The 18,315-nt window shown below is 50.7% G+C and overlaps 8 protein-coding genes and 1 non-coding gene across 10 annotated transcripts in view; 4 read left to right on the forward strand and 5 right to left on the reverse strand.

Annotated features, from left to right (window-relative positions):
- LOC9642285 (receptor-like protein kinase HSL1) overlaps nt 1–2,784 on the reverse strand; it is a 3,653-nt gene extending 869 nt beyond the window's left edge. The window contains exon 1 of the mRNA XM_024680276.1: nt 6–2,784. Coding sequence (XP_024536044.1) covers nt 6–2,591 — 2,586 coding nt within the window. The 5' untranslated portion in view covers nt 2,592–2,784. The remainder of the gene's footprint in view (nt 1–5) is intronic.
- A 1,050-nt stretch (nt 2,785–3,834) lies between these two features.
- LOC9642286 (glutamate dehydrogenase, mitochondrial) lies at nt 3,835–6,447 on the forward strand. Its single transcript, XM_024674856.1, has 17 exons — nt 3,835–3,940; nt 3,981–4,106; nt 4,164–4,255; nt 4,307–4,412; nt 4,475–4,603; nt 4,695–4,786; nt 4,846–4,899; nt 4,949–5,020; nt 5,067–5,141; nt 5,196–5,288; nt 5,340–5,489; nt 5,540–5,638; nt 5,690–5,794; nt 5,855–5,950; nt 6,001–6,080; nt 6,146–6,233; nt 6,288–6,447. Exons 1-17 carry the CDS (start codon nt 3,841–3,843, stop codon nt 6,369–6,371), a joined length of 1,641 nt encoding a protein of 546 aa, XP_024530624.1. The 5' UTR covers nt 3,835–3,840; the 3' UTR covers nt 6,372–6,447.
- Nucleotides 6,448–6,464: 17 nt separating this feature from the next.
- Nucleotides 6,465–7,461, reverse strand: LOC9632563. The gene is made up of 2 exons (XM_002961158.2): nt 7,103–7,461; nt 6,465–7,056 (listed from the first exon to the last, which is right to left on the reverse strand). Exons 1-2 carry the CDS (start codon nt 7,338–7,340, stop codon nt 6,539–6,541), a joined length of 756 nt encoding a protein of 251 aa, XP_002961204.2. The 5' UTR covers nt 7,341–7,461; the 3' UTR covers nt 6,465–6,538.
- A 293-nt stretch (nt 7,462–7,754) lies between these two features.
- On the reverse strand, nt 7,755–9,496 carry LOC9642287 (zinc finger CCCH domain-containing protein 14). The gene is made up of 3 exons (XM_024680346.1): nt 9,097–9,496; nt 8,801–8,870; nt 7,755–8,640 (listed from the first exon to the last, which is right to left on the reverse strand). Exons 1-3 carry the CDS (start codon nt 9,494–9,496, stop codon nt 7,755–7,757), a joined length of 1,356 nt encoding a protein of 451 aa, XP_024536114.1.
- Nucleotides 9,497–9,577: 81 nt separating this feature from the next.
- Nucleotides 9,578–10,653, forward strand: LOC9632564 (probable phosphatidylglycerophosphatase, mitochondrial). 2 transcript variants are annotated; one of them, XM_024674897.1, is made up of 5 exons: nt 9,578–9,965; nt 10,039–10,116; nt 10,182–10,259; nt 10,309–10,416; nt 10,470–10,653. In XM_024674897.1, exons 1-5 carry the CDS (start codon nt 9,593–9,595, stop codon nt 10,556–10,558), a joined length of 726 nt encoding a protein of 241 aa, XP_024530665.1. In that variant the 5' UTR covers nt 9,578–9,592; the 3' UTR covers nt 10,559–10,653. The 2 variants fall into 2 exon arrangements, with proteins under 2 accessions (XP_024530665.1, XP_024530659.1); XM_024674891.1 differs by having other exon boundaries at nt 10,182–10,255.
- A 49-nt stretch (nt 10,654–10,702) lies between these two features.
- LOC9632565 (1,2-dihydroxy-3-keto-5-methylthiopentene dioxygenase) lies at nt 10,703–12,073 on the forward strand. Its single transcript, XM_002960500.2, has 7 exons — nt 10,703–10,945; nt 11,054–11,165; nt 11,239–11,324; nt 11,383–11,497; nt 11,563–11,687; nt 11,753–11,850; nt 11,906–12,073. Exons 1-7 carry the CDS (start codon nt 10,820–10,822, stop codon nt 11,913–11,915), a joined length of 672 nt encoding a protein of 223 aa, XP_002960546.2. The 5' UTR covers nt 10,703–10,819; the 3' UTR covers nt 11,916–12,073.
- Nucleotides 12,023–13,595, reverse strand: LOC112346270. The gene has a single exon (XM_024674864.1). The coding sequence runs from the start codon at nt 13,302–13,304 to the stop codon at nt 12,042–12,044; it is 1,263 nt and encodes a 420-aa protein (XP_024530632.1). The 5' UTR covers nt 13,305–13,595; the 3' UTR covers nt 12,023–12,041.
- Nucleotides 13,596–14,550: 955 nt separating this feature from the next.
- On the reverse strand, nt 14,551–14,623 carry TRNAR-CCG. Its single transcript has one exon. It is a non-coding gene; the product is annotated as a tRNA-Arg (tRNA).
- Nucleotides 14,624–14,702: 79 nt separating this feature from the next.
- LOC9642289 (protein DETOXIFICATION 17) lies at nt 14,703–17,925 on the forward strand. The gene is made up of 10 exons (XM_024680426.1): nt 14,703–14,897; nt 14,968–15,512; nt 15,563–15,649; nt 15,697–15,753; nt 15,807–16,045; nt 16,106–16,224; nt 16,272–16,358; nt 16,405–17,344; nt 17,395–17,710; nt 17,771–17,925. The coding sequence occupies exons 1-8, from the start codon at nt 14,703–14,705 to the stop codon at nt 16,456–16,458; spliced, it is 1,383 nt and encodes a 460-aa protein (XP_024536194.1). The 3' UTR covers nt 16,459–17,344; nt 17,395–17,710; nt 17,771–17,925.
- Nucleotides 17,926–18,315: the final 390 nt, after the last annotated feature.

The raw sequence follows: 18,315 nt of genomic DNA on the forward strand, positions 1-18,315 counted from the left end.
GCTACGTGAGGCTCAAGCTCCGCGTCGAGTAGGATGTTGTTGGATTTCACGTCGCAGTGGAGAACTTGCGGCTTGTAGTCGTGGTGGAGGTAAGCCAGCCCCTCGGCAGCTCCCAGCGCGATCCTGTGCCTCGCCGGCCAGTCGAGAGCCCGCCCGGCTTTCTTGCTGTGGAGCATGTCGCCGAGGCTGCCGTTCTCCATGTAGTCGTAGACGAGGAACTTATCGTCGTCGCAGGTGTAGCAAAAGAGGAGCTTGACGATATTCTTGTGCCGGAGCTTGCCCAGCGTCTCCACCTCCGCCTGGAAGCTCCGTTCGTACTTCTGGGACGCGGAGTCGTCACCTTTCTTGGCCGCGCTCCACAGCTTTTTCACTGCCACCGCCTGTCCGTTGCTCAGCTTGCCCAAGTAAACTTTGCCAGCTCCACCGCTTCCCAGGACGTTGTCTTCGTCCAGGCTCTCGATCACTCCCACGTGGTTGAACGGGAGCTTGTGGAACGAGGTCATGCTCCAGCTTCTACTGCTATCACCCGACTTCATCTGCCTGTACTTCCGGACGAACAGCCAAGAGCCGACGATGAAGAGGAGAGCTGCTGCTGCAAACGTTCCACCGATCACGTATCCCAGTAGACCCACACGTCCATGTCTTGAACCCGAGCTCTCTCCTCCGTTTCTTCCACACGAGCTCAGGGACAGCAAGCTGCTACCGCTGCTGGCACACAGCTCGGGGTTGCCAATGAAGCTCGAGTCGAACGCACCGTTTGCCAGGCCATCGGGAACTCGTCCAGAGAGTCTGTTGTACGAGACGTTGAAGCTGGAGAACTTGATCTCACCGATGGACAGTGGTATGTCTCCAGTAAGCATGTTTCTCGAGAGGTCGAGCAAGGTGAGCCCGCTGATATCACCCAGCGACTCTGGAATGCTTCCTGTGAGTTGGTTACCAGCCAAGTTAAGTTGCGCAAGGTCCTTGCACATTCCCAGCGCCTTGGGAATCTGGCCTTCCAGCTTGTTGTCGTGGACGAACAGGACGTTAAGTCTGGAAAGCTGGCCAAGCTGAGAAGGAAGCTCTCCCTCGAACATGTTGCCGTAGAGCTGCAGTCTTGTGAGGTCAGGAATGTAGCCGAGCTCTGGTGGCAGAGGACCCGATAGCTTGTTTCCATAGAGGTTGAGTGTGGTGAGATTGGAAGCCTTGGAGATTTCCGAGGAGATGGAACCGGAGAGCTCGTTCTCGGACAAGTCCACGATGTAGGCGTGCTCCGTGTTCCATATACCGGGTGGTATGCTACCGTTGAGCTTGTTGTTGTTCATCAGGATACGCTCTACACTCGGGCAGGAGCCATAGGAGTCCGGTATCCCGCCTGTGATGCCGTTGTTGAAGAGAATAAGTTCGACCAAGCGTTTGGACTTGCACAACTCGGGTGGAATCGGACCTTCGAGCATGTTGTTGGAGACGTCGAACACCTCCAACTTTCCATTTGAGCCGAGCTTCTGCGGTATCCGGCCGGTCAAGTTGTTCTTGAACAGCCTGAGCTCGAAAAAGTCCTCCAAGTCTTGGATCCCCTCGGGGATGAAACCCGTGAGCTCGTTCTGCCAGAGATGCAGCAGCCTCAAGCTCTTTAGCTGCGTGATGCCCGAAGGAATGCTCCCGGTAAGCCTGTTGTTCGATATGTCGATGTCGGTGATGGATGTCAAGTTGAAGATGTTGGCTGGAATCTCCCCCTCGAGCTGGTTGTCGTAAAGCTCGAGCAACTTGAGCTTGTGGAGATTGAACAGCGACGCCGGTAAGCTGCCACTCAAGCCATTCCACGATAAGTCCAGTATCTCCTCCAGCTCCACGAGATTCCCAAGTGATTCCGGGATTTTTCCGACCAAGTTGATCTTGGTGAGGATGAGGTTCCTGAGCTTCGTCAATCTTCCCAGCTCCTCGGGAATAGGACCCTCGGCCATGGGGTTGTAAGCGAGATCCAACCTCTGCAAGTTGGAGAGCTGACCGAGAAATCCTGGCACGGTCCCGTTGAGCAGATTGTTGGTGAGATTGAGCTCCAGGAGACTGGGCAGCCTTCCAAATCCTGGCGGAATCTCTCCGGTGAAGTTGTTCCCGCAGAGGTCCAGGTTCTCGAGCTTGGTGAGCGCCGAGATGTTGTTTGGAAGAAGCCCCACGAAGAGATTCATGCTGAGGTTGAGTGACTTCAAGCTGGAGCACTGGAAGAGGTGCTGTGGAAAGCCGCCGCCAATCTCATTGTTTCCAAGGTTGAGCGACTCTAAGCTCGGGAGCTCGCAAACCACCGGTGGAACCCCTTCTCCCGCGTCGATTTGCAAATCCGCCAGGTTGATCCCAGTGACGAGCCCGGATTTTGAGTCGCAGCTGATCCCCTCCCACTTGCATGGGCTCGAATCCGTGCTCTTCCAGCTCTGGAACAAATCCGGGAGCTCTCCCTGCGCCTGCTTCTCGAGATTTTGCTTGAACCGGATGAGAATGGCGACCTCCTGAGCAAATGCAGCGGGAGTGGAAATGTAGCTCACGGCAGCGAGCGCGAGCAGCAGCAGCTGGAATCGGCCAAATACCGGAGATTTCTCGCCCGGAAATCCCCCCATTCTCGCAAGAACAGAGTGTCAACCAGACAAGTACCTGCGCGATGCTCCTCGTGCTAGCTGGAGCTAGCGCCCGATCGCTGATGATTCCATTGCTTGCTGGGAAGAACCCTAAGAATCCGGGTAGCGATTGCTAGTGATATTTTGCCCTCTTCTTTGGACAGGACCCGTCTCAAACCAAGAGAAGGGGGGACTTTTCTCACCCCCTCCCGGTAAAAGGTAAAAAGGAATCCAGTTTATTACTTTTCACAAAGCATTGGTAGCTGGCTAGTGCCGTGTGTGTGTTGGGTTCTACGATATAACTTAGTGGATCACATTTTTATTTGGTGGAAGCCTCCATTTTCTCTAGAAGCCATCCATCCATGATTCTTAACGTGATCTACAAACACTAGAAGGAAAAGCTAAAGAAGTTGCCACGAAACAAGCGCTGGAGAAGATAATGGAAACAAAGGAGAACTATTTAGCCATCTCTTTTGACCAGATTAAACAAGCTTTATCGTGCCAGACAGCCAAGTTAGGCCGGTTTACGAGATTGATGGAACAACACAGTTGGATCCTTCCATTGTTTACACATTTTCATCGATAAACTTGCAAGACTTTCAAAGCGCGTGCTTAAATCGATGGAGGGATTATAAAAACGACTATAAGTGGAGGGATTATAGAAAGATTAGCGTAAAGCCTATAATTCCAAGCCAACAAAAGTGGGGGGTACTTTCACTGACCTTTACTAGTTGATGGCCCTGTCACTATAGCACCAAACCAATCCAACGCCTTTGGAAGGTCAAACAACACTAAAGGAGCGTCCAAAGAAGTTTGCCACTTTCTCTAGACAAAGCTGTGGCAGTGGCACATTCACAGCGCAATCTTAGACGAATCCCCGCAACACACCAAACAACGTAACTATGTATTGGGGTGGCCAAAATGATAGCGACGAGCACACTCCCTCCAATGGGCCCCAGTCAACGCCGGCCAGACTAGACTTGACCAGAAAAGTCTTGACTTCGACTGGCGTCACGCCGCCCGGGGGATTCGAACCCCCGACCACAAGGTTAACAGCCTTAACTCTGTGGCCTTTAGGAAACATTTAATTTGAACCTTGGCGCTCAAAATCGATGTCACATTTTCACGCTATGAGTGTGAGCCGTTGGATGTCGCAGCGGCTGGTGAAATTTCAGCCCTTGATTCGGTGGTGTGGACCGCAGATTTGGATTCGCGCTAGGGCGCGATTCTTGTATGACAGGGAAAGAGAGCAATGTGTTGCGCCCGGGCGGGCATTGCCTGGGCAAGCGTCGGGATTCCACAGCTCACTCGCGGATTGCGTGGTGATTCCCTGTCTTTGGCAATGCGACTAGGTTCGATCATCCTCTTCCCTCTTTAAAACTCCTCCGCTAGCACTTTCTTTGATTCTCTCTTGTCGATCACAGATGGAAATGTTGCTCCGGCGCAGTTCAATTCTTTCTAAGAGATGCATTCCTGCTGTCTTGGCTCTACCCCGGAATCTATCCTCTCTTGTCACTGGTATAGTGATTCTCTAGCAAGATTTTCGATCATCCCTGTGCTATCGATTTCTCGCAGGTGATGCGGCGTTCTTGGAGGCTGTGGATATTTACTACGATAAAGCTGCGGCACTAGCGTCTCCAACTCCAGATATATTGGCTCAGATAAAGGTGACCTACTACTTTTAGTGGATTTCTCAAGACAACAAACTTTCTTTGCAGGGATGTAACAATATCTTAAAGGTCCAATTTCCTCTCAAGTGTTCCGATGGAACAGTGGAGCTTATCGAGGCTTATAGAGCTCAACATTCTCACCATCGAATGCCAGGTATGGCCTATTATTAGTTCTTCTTGATGAAGTCATACTCTCTAACTTTTTTTTCTATCTAGTCAAGGGTGGCATACGAATGGCTCCAAATGTTGATGCCGAAGAAACAATGGCGTTGGCTGCGTTGATGACTTTCAAGTGCGCTCTCGTGGACATCCCATTTGGAGGGGCGAAAGGAGGAATCAAAATAGGTGGGAATGATCCTTGTAATGCAGAATTATTTCTTTCTGAGTAGTATCATGTTGCCACAGGTAACTTGAAAGTTTCAATGCTTTCCTTCAGATCCTGCGAAGTATTCCACCGGGGAAAAGGAAGCGATCATAAGGCGATACACCAGTGAGCTTGTAAAGAAGAACTTCATTGGTCCTGCGATTGTAAGTGGATTTCCTTCTGCTCATCAAAGATCAAAACGTGGCATTACTCGCCTTCTCAGGACGTTCCTGCCCCTGATTATGGAACAGGATCCCAAGAAATGGCCTGGATCAAGGTATTTGTTGATTATTATGCTGTGATTTTGTCAAAAAGGATTTTTTCAGGACACTTACGAGCATCTCCAGTCAACTGACATAAATGGAACAGCTTGCGTAACTGGAAAGCCACTTGAAGAGGTACTATAGTGCACTCTAGTTGCTCATTCTGCTTACCATTTAACAGGGAGGTATTCATGGGAGGCAAGAAGCTACAGGCTTAGGAGTGTTTTTCTGTTTGAGAGAGTTTTTAGATGACGAGGTTGTTTTGCGTTTGTTTCAAAATCGAATTTACGACTCATTTCTTTTTATGCAGGGTCTGATATCCAAGCTGCAAATGAAACCTGGTATTGAAGGGAAAACTATCATCGTGCAAGGCTTTGGAAACGTCGGCCAACACACCATTGATGTAAGATGACCAGATTACGGGGGGAAGCAATTTCAAACTACTGTTTTTCAGTGCATTGAAGATGCTGGCGGAAGAATCATAGCCATCGCAGAGAAGGATGGTGGGGTTGTTGATGAGACAGGAAAGGGCTTGAACATCAAAGAGGTCAAGGATTACTTTAAGCGGAAGGGAACAATAACAGGATTTCCCAAGGGTTCCACTGTAAGTCGATTCATATTCTTTGTTCTTACGTTCTAATCCTGGTCGCACAGGTTGAAGACTCTTCAAAAATATTAGAGCTGCCGTGTGATGTTTTGATTCCAGCTGCGTTGGAGTCACAAATACATTCTGGCAACGCCTCTTTTATACAGGTACAAAAACGAAAGCAATGCTTCGAGAACTTTTAAACCTTTTGTGAACAGGCCCGCATTATAGCAGAGGCTGCTAATGGCCCGGTAACTCCTGCTGCCGAAGCGATCCTAGAGAAAAGAGGAGTTGTTATTTTACCAGATTTGCTTCTGAATGCGGTATATTGTGTGGCTTCTTTGTTTATCGCTCACGCAAGTTTAGTGATGGTGCCTTTTCAGGGTGGAGTGACTGTGTCATATTTTGAATGGCTAAAGAATTTGAATCACATTCACTTTGGGCGCATGAGTCGTAGAATGGAAGAGCGTGGAAAACGGGTGGGCTGTATTATCTGATACCTTGAACTAACTTGTTTCTCACCATGAAGGTTTTTCTTGAGGCTCTCGAACTGGAGTTTGGAAATGGAAACAGATTATCTGACGAGCTTCGTCGCGAACTTGTTAAAGGGTTAGCTTCTGCCAGGGTTCAACTTTGCAGCATTTTTTCTGATAGCTTTTCTGCGAACTTTCCAGAAATACAGAGGTGGATTTCGTGTGGTCCGGACTTGAAGAGACCATGCTGGTTGCATGGGACAAAGTTAAGGCGGTCGCTGCTAAAAAGGTGACTTGTTTATTTTTCATGAGTTTGTTTCTCTGATTCAATATTTTGTTGCAGGGCTGCAACTTTCGCACAGCAGCATATTTGATAGCTATTGAGAGGATAGCGACATGCTACAAAGTCAGTGGGATATTTCCCTGATAGCAGCACTCAGAATTATAGAGTTGAGAACCTTTGTACATTGAGACATTTATACACATGGTAACGTTTGATCAAAGAGCCTGTCTCCCTTACTACGTTGAAATGCGTTTCGGTAAGTTTTTTCTTTAAAATCCCTTTGTAACTCCTCGCTTTGCAGTATAGTCTACCTAGTACATATCACGTATTGCTGGACAAGTGAAAACTTCTATTTCGACAACCGTGGCCTTCTTATCGTCACCGAAAATCGAATCCTTTCCATCAGGTCTGCATGCATACGAAAGTCCTAGTCTCGACTTTGCTTGGCTGAGATCGCCTTCACCTTTGTTTGGATCAGGTCCAGAAAGGCCACCCATAACAGGAACTAGTGGAGGCCCGATCAAAAGTCCATCAGCTCCAAACTGCGGCCCTCCTCGAGCATAGTCGAATATTGCAGCTCCCGAGCCTCCGATTTTGGGAAGAATAACAGGTGGTGAATCTCCTTGAGGGCAGTAGAACAGGAAGGCTTTGAAGGTGTCGTAGTAGTCATCAGTGCTTCGGAATCCGAGAGGATTAAATCCACCGAAACGAAGTCCGCCTCGAGTGAGGCCTAGAACGACGCAGGGACCTTTGAAGTCAGTGCAGCCGTGGAACTTGTACGCACTGAAGCCGTCCAGAGATGCCTTGTAGCAGCACTTGAGCTCTTTATCTACACAAGAGAGTATGTTTCAACGTCAAGTTCGAATGCAACAGACCTGCAAGGAAGGTGTCTTGGACGAGCAGTGGCAGAAACGAAGGGAGCTCCAATTCGTGGTAGCCAGACTGTTTCGAAAATGAGATAGAATCCGTGGCCTCTTCTCTACCTCCGAAGAAGTTCCAGAGGCCACGAACAGGTCTGACTTTCCAAGTTCTTCGCTTCTTTCTAGTTGTATTGAAGCACAGCTTACCTGACAGGCGCAATGGACCGAGTAACGCGAGCTCCGCTCCCCTCATCCCTCTCTATCCGATCCGACGGCCAGAAGCTCTTCAATTCGAGGTAGTCAAAAGTGTAAGTAATCGGTTCATTAGAAGACTGGGTGTTTTATATATGTTTACACGTTCCAAAAAATCTTTCAGTCAGTTGTGTGTGTATGATCCCTCTGTGCGTGTATGTGTTTGTGTGTGTGTTTCTTTCTTTCTTGTGTTGTTTGTGCTGTTCAGTAAAACCATATCGATCATGGCTGTCTGTGCGTTTGTGTGGTGTGTATGTGTTGGATTCGTTGTTCTCCTGTTCGAACTGTATAGTATAAGTAATGTATATGTATGTACCTGTGTGTTTTGTGTTGTTGTTGTCTGGATGAAAAATCGCTGCTGCGAGTCGTGGTGGTAGCAGTAGCAGTCGAGTGATTTCACCCCAGGAACTGACGATCATCTGATGATAGGCCGGAGCTCCTGCGTGCCGTGCGCAAAGTGACACCGCTCTGCAAACGTGCACGTCCCGGACGAGTAGTTCTCGCACAGCTTGGTCTTGAAGTTGTGCGACCCCAGCGCTGGCCCCCGCGGCGGCGCCACCTCTCTCGTCTGGAGCAGCTGCCGCACCATCTCGCTCGCGCTCTCGATCTGCTCCAGCGACCCCTCCATCTCGACGTTCCTCATGTTGGGGTCGGTCTCGTGGTCGCGGATGGACACCTTGCAGCCCGTCACCTTGCTGATCTGCTTCACGTTGGCGCCGGCCTTGCCGATGATGGCCCCCGCGTATGCCGCCTCGATGCTCATCCGGGTGACCGAGATGCTGCCAAAGGTGGTGGCGGCGGGGACGCCGGGTGGCGTCGGCTCGCCGTAGTACACCGAGGTGGCCACCGGGTTGCTGGAGAAGACGGTGGTGCCGTTGATGAGCGCGGCAGCGCCGCCTATTCCGGCGGTGGCACCGTTCTGGAGGTGGATGACAGTGGCGGGCGAGGGGCGGGGGTTGGAGGGGCGGAGGTCGGCCTCGCCATGCGCAAAGTGGCACTTCTCGCCAAACCGGCAGCCCTCTGGCGTGTTGTAGCGGTTGCACAGGCGGGTCTTGTAGCCATTGACGGTCTGGGAGGGGTCGGCGACCACCGCCGCCGCCGCTGTTACCGCCGCTACTCCGCCGCCAGGCGTGGTGGATGCTGGGCTGGCGGCGGTCGATCCGGCTGTTCCTGGCGCGCCGCCCGGGGCGGCGGAGGAGAGCGCCGCGGTGCCGTTGGCTGCCTGGACCTGGAGGGAGTTGATGCCGCCGGGGACGTAGTGGAGGAAGTGGCACCCTTCGCCGTACGGGCATCCAGAGGTACTGCACAAATGGAGGAAGAAATGCGTTGGATTCACGTTGGTTTTGTTCTTTCTGCAAGGGTGGTGCTTAGCAAAAGGAAGAAATCGCGAAGAGCAAAAGGAAAAAAAAAAGGTGGTGGATTGGAGGAGATCAGGAGATCTTAGCTCTAGGGTGAATTGACCTGAAGAATTTCGTACATGGTTTCGTCTTGCTCCCCAGTGCTGAGGTCTGCTGCGTCAAATCCCGGTCATCTGCATTTCCGTACACAGAGTTTTAGGGAATGCCAAGAGCCTCCGTTTGTGACAAGAATCACAGGAAGAACAGGGGAGTTTCACTTGGAAAAACAAAGGAAAATGGAAGAGAAGAGAATTGGAGGAGAAACTGTTGGACAAAAGCACTGTAGAGAAAAAACTCAAAGAGATGGAAGAAATTAGAGAGAATTAGACAAGGGAGGAGAGAATGGAGAGAAATTCCAACCAAGTGGCCCGTGCTTGAATCGGCATTTGCTGCCATAGGGGCATCCCTCTGGCGTTGTGTATCGCCGGCACTCGAAATCCCCGTTTTGCTGCTGGCATTGTTGTTGCTGCTGCTGTTGCTGGACGGTCTGCGCGATCGGCGAAGTTTGCTGCTGCTGCGCGATCGACGATGGCTGCGGCGGGGATTGATGGTGAATTTGGAAGGAGAGCGAGGAAAGATCCACATCCGAGCGCGCCTTCTTCTGGGCGGGCTCGAAAGAACCCATCCTTCCGTCCCCAGCCTCCCAATTGGCAAGATAGATGGGCGCAAAAAAAAGACCTAAAAAAACAAAACGGCCACTTCCACTGCCCGGGGACGGGGATTTTCGTTCCCCCTTCCCGGCCACATCGCCGCCGTCCATCTGGACCACCCAATCGCAACCGCTGGATTAAATGAGTTCACTTTTTTAAAAACCTTTTGTAGGGTTTGGCGCTCTCTCGTTTTAGGGCGAGATGAGATGAGCTTGGGCGGGGCGGGCGCGCCGGCTGTGATCTCCAGGTCTGTGTGCTGCTGTAACGCCGATCTCTCTGCGCCGCGCCACTCGATGATCGCGAAGCTCGGGCAGAGGTTTAATGCGGCGGGGATTGGATCGGCTGCCCGCGTGCTGCTGCGCGACCGGAGCTTAATGCTGCCGCATGTTCATGTGCCGGATATCAGCTGGATTGACTGGAGGGCGCTCAAGGAGCGGGGATTTGCCGGTGTGGTGTTTGACAAGGATAATACGCTCACGGCCCCGTATGTGGCGACCGTGTGGCCGACGCTGGGCGAGTCCTTGGAAGAATGTCGGAAGTGCTTTGGGGAGAATGTGGCACTTCTCAGCAACAGCGCAGGTTAAGTGTCGAGCAAAGAGTTTTGTTTTCTTAAATCTGATTTAGTTTTGTTAAAAAACTTCTTGCAGAGCAGGACTGTACCAGTTTGATCCCGCGGGAGTTGAGGCTGACGCACTAGAGAAGTCACTTGGAATTTCCGTGATCAGGCACGGTGAGCGTTTGGAAAACAAAACGAGTTTTCTTGGTTCACTTCCTAACGTTATTTTCCCAATGTAGGCTCTAAGAAACCGGCTGGAAATGCTGATGCTCTCAAGAAGAGATTTGGATGCGATGCGTCACTTCTCGTTATGGTAGGTACTCTTGTCTGTTATCCATTTCTTGTCCTTAGCTTTCTCTGTCACAGGTAGGAGATCGCCACCTTACCGACGTCGTGTATGGCAACAAGAATGGACTGCTCACGATTTCTACAGAGCCTCTCACGCTCAAAGGCGAGCCTTTCATCGTGACCAGAGTGAGTCATACATTCGTCGTGAGTTTAGGCAAATTATGGCTTTGCTACCTTAGGTCCGGAGGTTCGAAGATGCGATGCTGCGAAGATGGAAGTCCAGCGGATTGAAGCCGCCGCCTCACTCGCTGCACACTACGGAGTTTGACTTCATTAAAGATCCCGGCTGTTGGTAGAGGTATCATAGGAAAAGCTTTGATCATTCTCCATCACTTTGAAACAGTTTTTCTTACTTTTGAGCTATTTCAGCTAATGTAGCAACACCGCTGCTTTCAAGGGTTTGTTAGTGCAACTTGAAGAAGAGTTTCTATCTTCAAGTTGCACTAACAAACCCTGCCACTTGTAGACCAAGAGGGTCCTCCGGTGTCATCCCTTCTGCGAGGTGGTACCTTGACACCATCGTTCATGTATGGATTCGAAATTCATGCACACTATGCCTGAATGCCACGCGAGTTCCCGGTATAAAAGACGTCCAGCTCTCTACTTCTCCTTCACTCAACCTCAGTCCATGGCAGCAGCAAGTGTTCACTCCGAGGTATGTGGGAGATGACGCAAGATGATTCCTTCTTAGTAGAGTTAGTATAGCTTGATTCTCCTTAGCCGAGACTGATCGTTGGCTGCCTGCCTTTTGCATGCTTGGCAGACAGGAGTGGAAGCATGGGAGTACAGTCCGAGCATGCTAGACGAGGGGGATGATCCGAGGCTTCCACACAGACGCGTTCCAAATTGCCCAGTCCCACTCGCGCACCTCCATGGTACCCGCTTGTTCTGCTCTCTATCTAGCTAGACTGTTTTTTGCTTAACGTGTAGCTCCAAATGCACTTGCAGAGCTTGGCGTCTTGACTTGGAAGCTCGACCTTGAAGCCACTTCTCTGCTGGAACAGATTCGAAGTGAACGCGGCTATCTCTACTCGGTGAGTGAGCTTGGAAGGGTGTGTTTAAAGTTGACAGGGAAACTTGCTTGTGGTCCAGGAGGTGCTCACTCTCTGTCGTGAAAGTACGCAAGATTTCGATGCTAAAGTCCAAGGCTTCTTCAAGGAACACACGCATTCGCAGGAGGAAGTGAGGTTCATCTTGGATGGGAGTGGTACAGTTTTCTCAATTTCTTTTCCTTCTAGATTCAAATTCTACCTATTTTGTCTGCTTCTTCAGGTTATTGGGATATTCGAGACTTTGATGGCAAATGGATCCGGTTTGCTGTTGGCAAAGGGGATATGATCGTTCTTCCCGCGGGTATGTCTCACAGGTTCACGCTAGACGCGAAAAACTACATCAAGGCAAGTCAATCAGAGTCGAGAAAATAAAAAACTCTTACGAATTTTTACGTTCTCTCTGTTTCCAGGCTTTACTACTTTACACCCAATATCCACATAGAACGCAGCATGACAAAGCGATCGTCCATAAACACAAGAACAATCTTGCGGACAATCCTGCTGCAAGGTAGCGTACTCGCTTCTCTTTTTCCTCGCCATTATAGCTGGATTCTTCCTCACAGGGACGAGTGAGACTGAGAAAATAGGAGTCAAAAGCGCAATCTCTGTCAATCACGATCTTTGGCCGCTTCCTCTCTCTCTCTCTGACTACGGATCAGACGACGTCAATCAAAACGCTAGAAGAAAAATGGTATGTCATCAATTCGATCTCGGTCTCTTGTTCTCGGGCTCTTGCTGGTTTTGACTTTGGACACTTTGGTGAATTTGGTGGTGCTGCTGCTGCGGCTGGAGTGGAAAATTGAGAAGAGCTCGCGCGCCCCTCATCTTAAACGCCGCTCGATCGTAGGCCCGAGCAGCCTGCTCGGCGGTATCAAACGTCCCCAGCCAGATCCGCGCGCCCTGCCGCATCGAGTCTCTAATCTCCGCCGCAAACTTTCCCCACGGCCTCTGCCTCACCCCGCGGTAGTGCTGCCTTTTGAAAGAAGCCGCCGGCATTGCCGCAGTACCGCGCGTCTCGGACTGTGTCAGCAGCGGTATCGCGCAATGTGCCGGCTGTGCCGCGTAGTGTACCGTGGGTACCGCGCGGTTGGCAACGCACTGTGGTAGCTGTGCCGCGCGGTGTACTACCGCTACTGCCGGCGGCATGGGCGTCACGATCTCGGGCTTGACGGCGTCGGCGATCTCGGGCTCTTTCCTTTGCTTGGGCGTGAGCGGCTGCCATCCAGTCCGCGCGGCCTCCTTGAGCAGCCCGTAGAGAATCATGTCCTCGGAGTCGTTCTCGTTGAAATCCGAGAGGCCGCCGAGCACTGGGCTGGAAGCCATCGCCATGGCCGCGGCGATGGGGGCCGAGGTGGAGGAGCAAGAGGAAGTAGAAGGGGGCGGCGTGCTACACACTCTCTTGGAGATCCCCCAGGGGCTGTGGATGCTGCTGCTGGGATTGGAGGCAGCGGCGAAGGAGAGATCGAGCGGGAGGAGCGCAGGCCGCTTCTTCTTCCCGGGGAGGATATTGGTGGAATCGCTGGAAGAATCCGGGGAGAGGACCGCCGAGGATGGAGAAGAGGAAGGCGAGGAGGAAGAAATGTGTGTCATCAGCCGAAGAGCGCTCTTGTTGCCGCTGGCGGCCTCCTGGCTAAAGACGCCCCCAATCGCCTCGCGGAATCGATCCGAGCCGACACGATCGCGGAGCTTCTGCGCGATCCGGATGCTCTTCCTGCCCGAATTGCTGGAGATCCCGCCCGATCTGGCCGACCCAATGGGGGAATCCGTGAGCTGGGATGTGGGCGATGGCTGGATGTGCGAATCCTCGGCCTGATCGGCCTCGCCCAGCACCAGAGACGATGACACGAAGCTGTCCACTTCCAGGAGCGTCTTCTCGTCCTGATCCTCGCAATCGATCGCTACCTCCTCCGAGTAGAAACAGAGCGACGGGCTTCCAAAAGGAACTAGCTCTTCCTCGTCCATGGAGTGGATCTCCTTTTCCTCTTGCAGCTAGCAGTCAAGCCCCACTATCAAATTCTATCTTCGCGTTGACACATTCGCTGCCGATTTCTCCAATTTCACTCTGGTCCTTCCTTCCACGCGACGGATCGATCGCACAAAGAGAAGAGAAGAAAATGGAAGAAGGAAGGGGAAGATGCAAAGCAAGTGGACTCAAAGCCTGGGCAATGACCTCTTCTTTTTCCTCTCCACGGCCATCATCGCGTGACGTGTCCTCATCCCGGGGCCGATGCCGGGCATATTCGCCACGCACACTCTCTCAGAAGCGCTGCCAGAAGCTGCCGCGAAGCTCGGGATGCTTCCACAGAACCTTCCTCGGCCCGGGAGCATATGCTTGCTTTGCTCACGCGACGTAGAAGAATATGCTCTGGTAGAGGAGGAAATTTCAAAGGTCGTGTGTGTGGGCTCAATGCGAGACCTTTTACCATCTGCTAGCTTTTGTTTCGCAAGGCCACCATTTCCAGCGAAATTTCCTGTTTATCGAAACGTGCCAGGGTCCGTGGGGTCGATTTGGGTGGATGCTTCCTTGTCTTGCACGTGATTCCACGAAACATCACTCCAAAAACCATTGTCACGATTTGGTCCATCGATTGATCGATCTCGGCCAAAAAGCCTACGAGCTAAAGCTCCTACAGCAACAAAAAGACATGATTTTCCCAATGGCATCCGCCAAAACAACAGTGATCATGGAGAAATCCACTACAAACTCAAGGGACATTGGGTTGGAGTTCCAATATCAAAGCAAAGTAAAGCTCCAAACTTTAGACACTTACCAACAGATTTGTTTTAATATTTCTTGGCCCGATCGAAACGGCAGGTCGCTTTTATGTTTCCTTGTCTTCTTTTTTTTTTTTGTTCTTTCATTTTTGGCAGAACGAGCTCCCTGCCACGTACAGTCTCCGCCGTGTCGTCTCGGCTTGCTCTTCACACAATCTGCCGTTTCTGGAGCCGATCAGCTGATGATACGTTTCGTTGCGTGTTTGTGATTTATCCCAGGTTTTCATAGTGCAAAAGCAAACTTGCGCACTGTTTCCTGGAAGTGACAAAGTAGGAAAAGTCCACCTTTCACATTGGTGGACTCCAATGTAAATCGCTTTACTTATGACTTCCACTCGCGAGTGGTCATTGATCCTCGCTTCAAGTTTAGGTTTCGTGTGTTATTCTGGGAGACGAATGGAACTGTACCTTCTCAAGGACACAAATTAACAATTGCGCTAGACAGGGGTCGAACCTGTGACATTCTGCTCCGGAAACAGACGCTCTATCGACTGAGCTACAAGCGCTTTCCTTACAGTTTTATTTTATATTGGAATATGCGGCATCGAATCAATTTATTGACCCGGGAATTAGGATTCTTGAGGAATGGTGGATCTGAGGCGATGGCGCCTCGAGGCGCTGCAGCAAATGCGGCTTGCGCTGCCGATGATGGGTGTTAATCTCATGCAGTTCGCCATCCAGATCACGTCCGTGATGCTCGTCGGCCATCTCGGCGAGCTCCAGCTCTCGAGCGCCTCCATCGCGACATCGCTGTGCACGGTCACCGGCTACAGTCTCTTGGTGAGTCCCTGACGCAAGATTTCGAGGCAGAATTGAGCAGTGAAGCATCCGGATCGTGGTCTCTTTGTAGCAAGGCCTTGCCACCGGCCTTGAGACCCTGTGCGGCCAGGCGTTTGGAGCCAAGCAATACCACAAGGTCGGCCTCTACTTGTATCGAGCAGTGCTGGTTCTTCTCGCCGTCGCGATTCCAGTGGCAGTGCTATGGCTCAACATGGAACGTTTCCTCCTCGTCCTCCATCAGGCTCCAGACATATCGTCCAGCGCTGGAATCTACGCGCGATGGCTCGTCCCGGGGCTCTTCGCATTTGGCTTCCTCCAGCCACTCATCAAGTTTCTCCAAGCGCAGAGCTTCGTGCTTCCGATGTTCTTGTGCTCGTCGGTGACTTTGGTGGTCCACGTTTCGATCTGCTGGGTGTTCATATACAAGGTTGGTATGGGAAACGCTGGAGCAGCACTGGCGACGAGTGTTTCCAACTGGATCAACGTCTTCTTCCTCGCCGGAGTGGCGCTGCTCACTCCCCGGTGTCGCAAGTGTTTGCCAGAGTTATCCATGGAGGTTTTCGAGCATGTTTTCGAATTTTTGAAGTTGGCAGTGCCTTCTACGCTCATGTTCTGGTAAGTATTTTCTTGTTTCTTTTATTCGTTTAACTCTGCATTGTTCCCAGCTTGGAGTGGTGGTCGTTTGAGTCCCTCGTTTTGCTCTCAGGCGTTCTTCCCAATCCCAAGCTTGAGACGTCTGTGTTCTCCATCATGTCAGTAAAAAACTTTTCCTTCCTGTTAGCTCACTTTTCTTTTCCAGGCTAAACATCATCAACTTCTGCTACATGGTTCCTTATGGTATCAGTGCAGCAGCAAGGTATTCAGCGATTTGCTCAGTTACTCTCTTTGGCAAACTTTCGATCTCTGCAGTACTCGCATTTCCAACGAGCTCGGTGCCGGGCATCCATTTGAAGCTCGGCTCTCGCAGGGCGTTTCTTTCGGCCTGGCTGCCATTGACGCAGTGTTTGTGTCAACCCTCTTGTTTTGCCTCCGTGACGTTCTTGGCCGGGCTTTCAGCAATGAGGCAGAAGTGGTCGGCCATGTTTCGCGAATGATTCCAATTCTTGCTGCAATGACCGTCATGGATGCATTTGCCGGAGTTGTATCGGGTAACTCGAACTTTTTTTTTGTTTTGTTTTATGTTTCTAGCTAAACAATTGTTTTGCAAGGTTCTGCTAGAGGGTGTGGTTGGCAGATGCTTGCAACAATTGCAAACTTGGGAGCCTTTTACGTTGTTGGTTTGCCTGTAGGATGTATCCTAGCATTTGTCGTTGGTCTCGGTGGGAAGGTAACTCAATCTTTGGCCTTGGGACTGATGCCTGTTGCATTACACAGGGACTTTTGATTGGAGTTCTCTCGGGAGTGTCAACGCAAGCTGCAGTTCTGTCTGTAATAGCCCTCTCCACAAACTGGGCAAAGCAGGTGGACACTCTCACGAGTGGTTTGCTTACCAAATGTGATTATACAGGCACAAGCAGCGATGATTCGTGTGGACTCCGAGACAATCCCACTCCTTTGCTAAGTTTCTAGCTTTGTCTTTTGGCCATTTTGAAAAGTCGTCTTTGATAGCTTTGCCTTTGAGTTTGTCGCTTTGGCGCTGGGACTGTCGCTGCTGCCAGCTCTTCCACCACTGCCGCCAGCTCTTCCGCCTCCTCCCTGGCTGCCGCTGTGTCCAGCTTCTGCATTCCTTGCCATGATCTGCGCACAAACTATAAGTGCATCACGAGCAGGGATGAACTTGGAAAAAATCTCAAGTCTCTTGACATGGATCCCACCATCCATTCTTGTTGCAGTCAAGGCGTTTGGCGTCAAAGCGACTGTCCAGGTTAGTAGTTTCGCCTTTTTCTCTCTCTCTCTTGAGCTTTCGTTCTTTCTTTACGACTTGCATTGCAAGCATTCGTCACCGCACGCGTTACATTTTGACATGACACTCCTGCGTAGCTTTTGCGTTTGTCCAGGTTTGCAACAAAGGATCTTTACCTTTTTACGGACTCTTGTCAGGGCGACAGGCCTCAAGAAGAAAGAGCTCATGGGGAAGTCTGCCCATACTTGAGGCTGGTCCTCGGTGAAGGACCGTTTGCCAATCCAGAATGGAACGAAACCTTTCATGTTCTGGATCCAGAATGTCTTACGAGGTACGTGGTTCTACTACAAGCATTTCAACGAACTTAAATGGGCTTCCACGCGGACCCATGCTTATGCAAGATCATGGTGTCTCTAATGGAAAAGGTTTGTTTCTTTTTCTTTTCTCCCATTCATGTGGATTTTGGTTTGAAACTTCTCGGTGGCGACTTAATGGCAATTCCATGGCTTATGGATCTTTGTACTGACAAAGCTGACTTCGCAGGACCTGATCAAGGATTACTTGTGGCCCAGAACAATGGAACCAACGTCCTAGACGATCCGAGGTAAGACTTAACTCCTGGAAGTCATTCGTATACTCATGAATGCCTTTCAGCCACCTGTTGGAATGCTGGAAGTGAAGGCTGTCAGGGCGACTGGCCTCAGGGAAAAAGACTGACTCATATGCAAGGCTGGCCCGTGTTTGCCAAGAAGAAAACGACCGTGAAAATGAACAAGAAGAAGACAAGGTTCTATCTATAAGCACAATAGCAACCTTAAATTGGCTTGAAGACAATTGAAGCCTCGTGACTCACACAGCGTCGAAAAAGCTCCCGAAGGACGTGGTTTGCCTGTCCATGGTGTCGAAGACTTGGAAAGCAAGCATCACAAGAAACCGTACGTGAGGCTCGCATTTAGCAAAGGAAACCAAGGTAAGTAGTGTCCCGTTGATTTGGTGTTTTATCCTTCTCTGGTTTGTTCGCGCGTTTCAGGCTATAAAGAAGATCCTGGAGTTCCAGTACCTTGTAGCGGAGCACCAGTGGGCGAGTGGAAAGCAATGGGAAATGGATACCACCTGCTTGTCTATATGCTGTTTTGATAGTGTTGCGGAGCCCAACTTGAAGCATGAGACTGATGTTCATTTTCATGGTCGTTTTCTTCTTGACAAACGGTCCTTCACGAATGACCAGCCTCGCGTATGGGTCAGACTTCCCCACGAGGTCCTCCTTCCCGTCGCTTTGACAACCTTGACTTCCTGCATTTCAACAGCCCTCTGAGAGGAGTATATGTATGACTTTTGTCTGTCTTCCAGTAGTCTATGACGTTAATTTCCGGGCCACAAGTACATTTCTTATTCCTTGATCAGGTGAGCTGTGTCAGTCAGTGCAAAGGTGAAAGTTGTTCCATGTAAAACCTGGACAAACGCACAAGGCATTAAGTCGCCACCGGGAAGTCTCAAACCAAAATCTAAAGCAAACCTTTTCCATTAAAGAGACTATGATCTAGAATGCGCCAACAACGGGCTCCAACGACGCGT

The sequence above is a fragment of the Selaginella moellendorffii genome, unplaced genomic scaffold, assembly GCF_000143415.4.
Source record: "Selaginella moellendorffii unplaced genomic scaffold, v1.0 SELMOscaffold_0, whole genome shotgun sequence".
NCBI classification, from domain to species: Eukaryota; Viridiplantae; Streptophyta; class Lycopodiopsida; order Selaginellales; family Selaginellaceae; genus Selaginella; species Selaginella moellendorffii.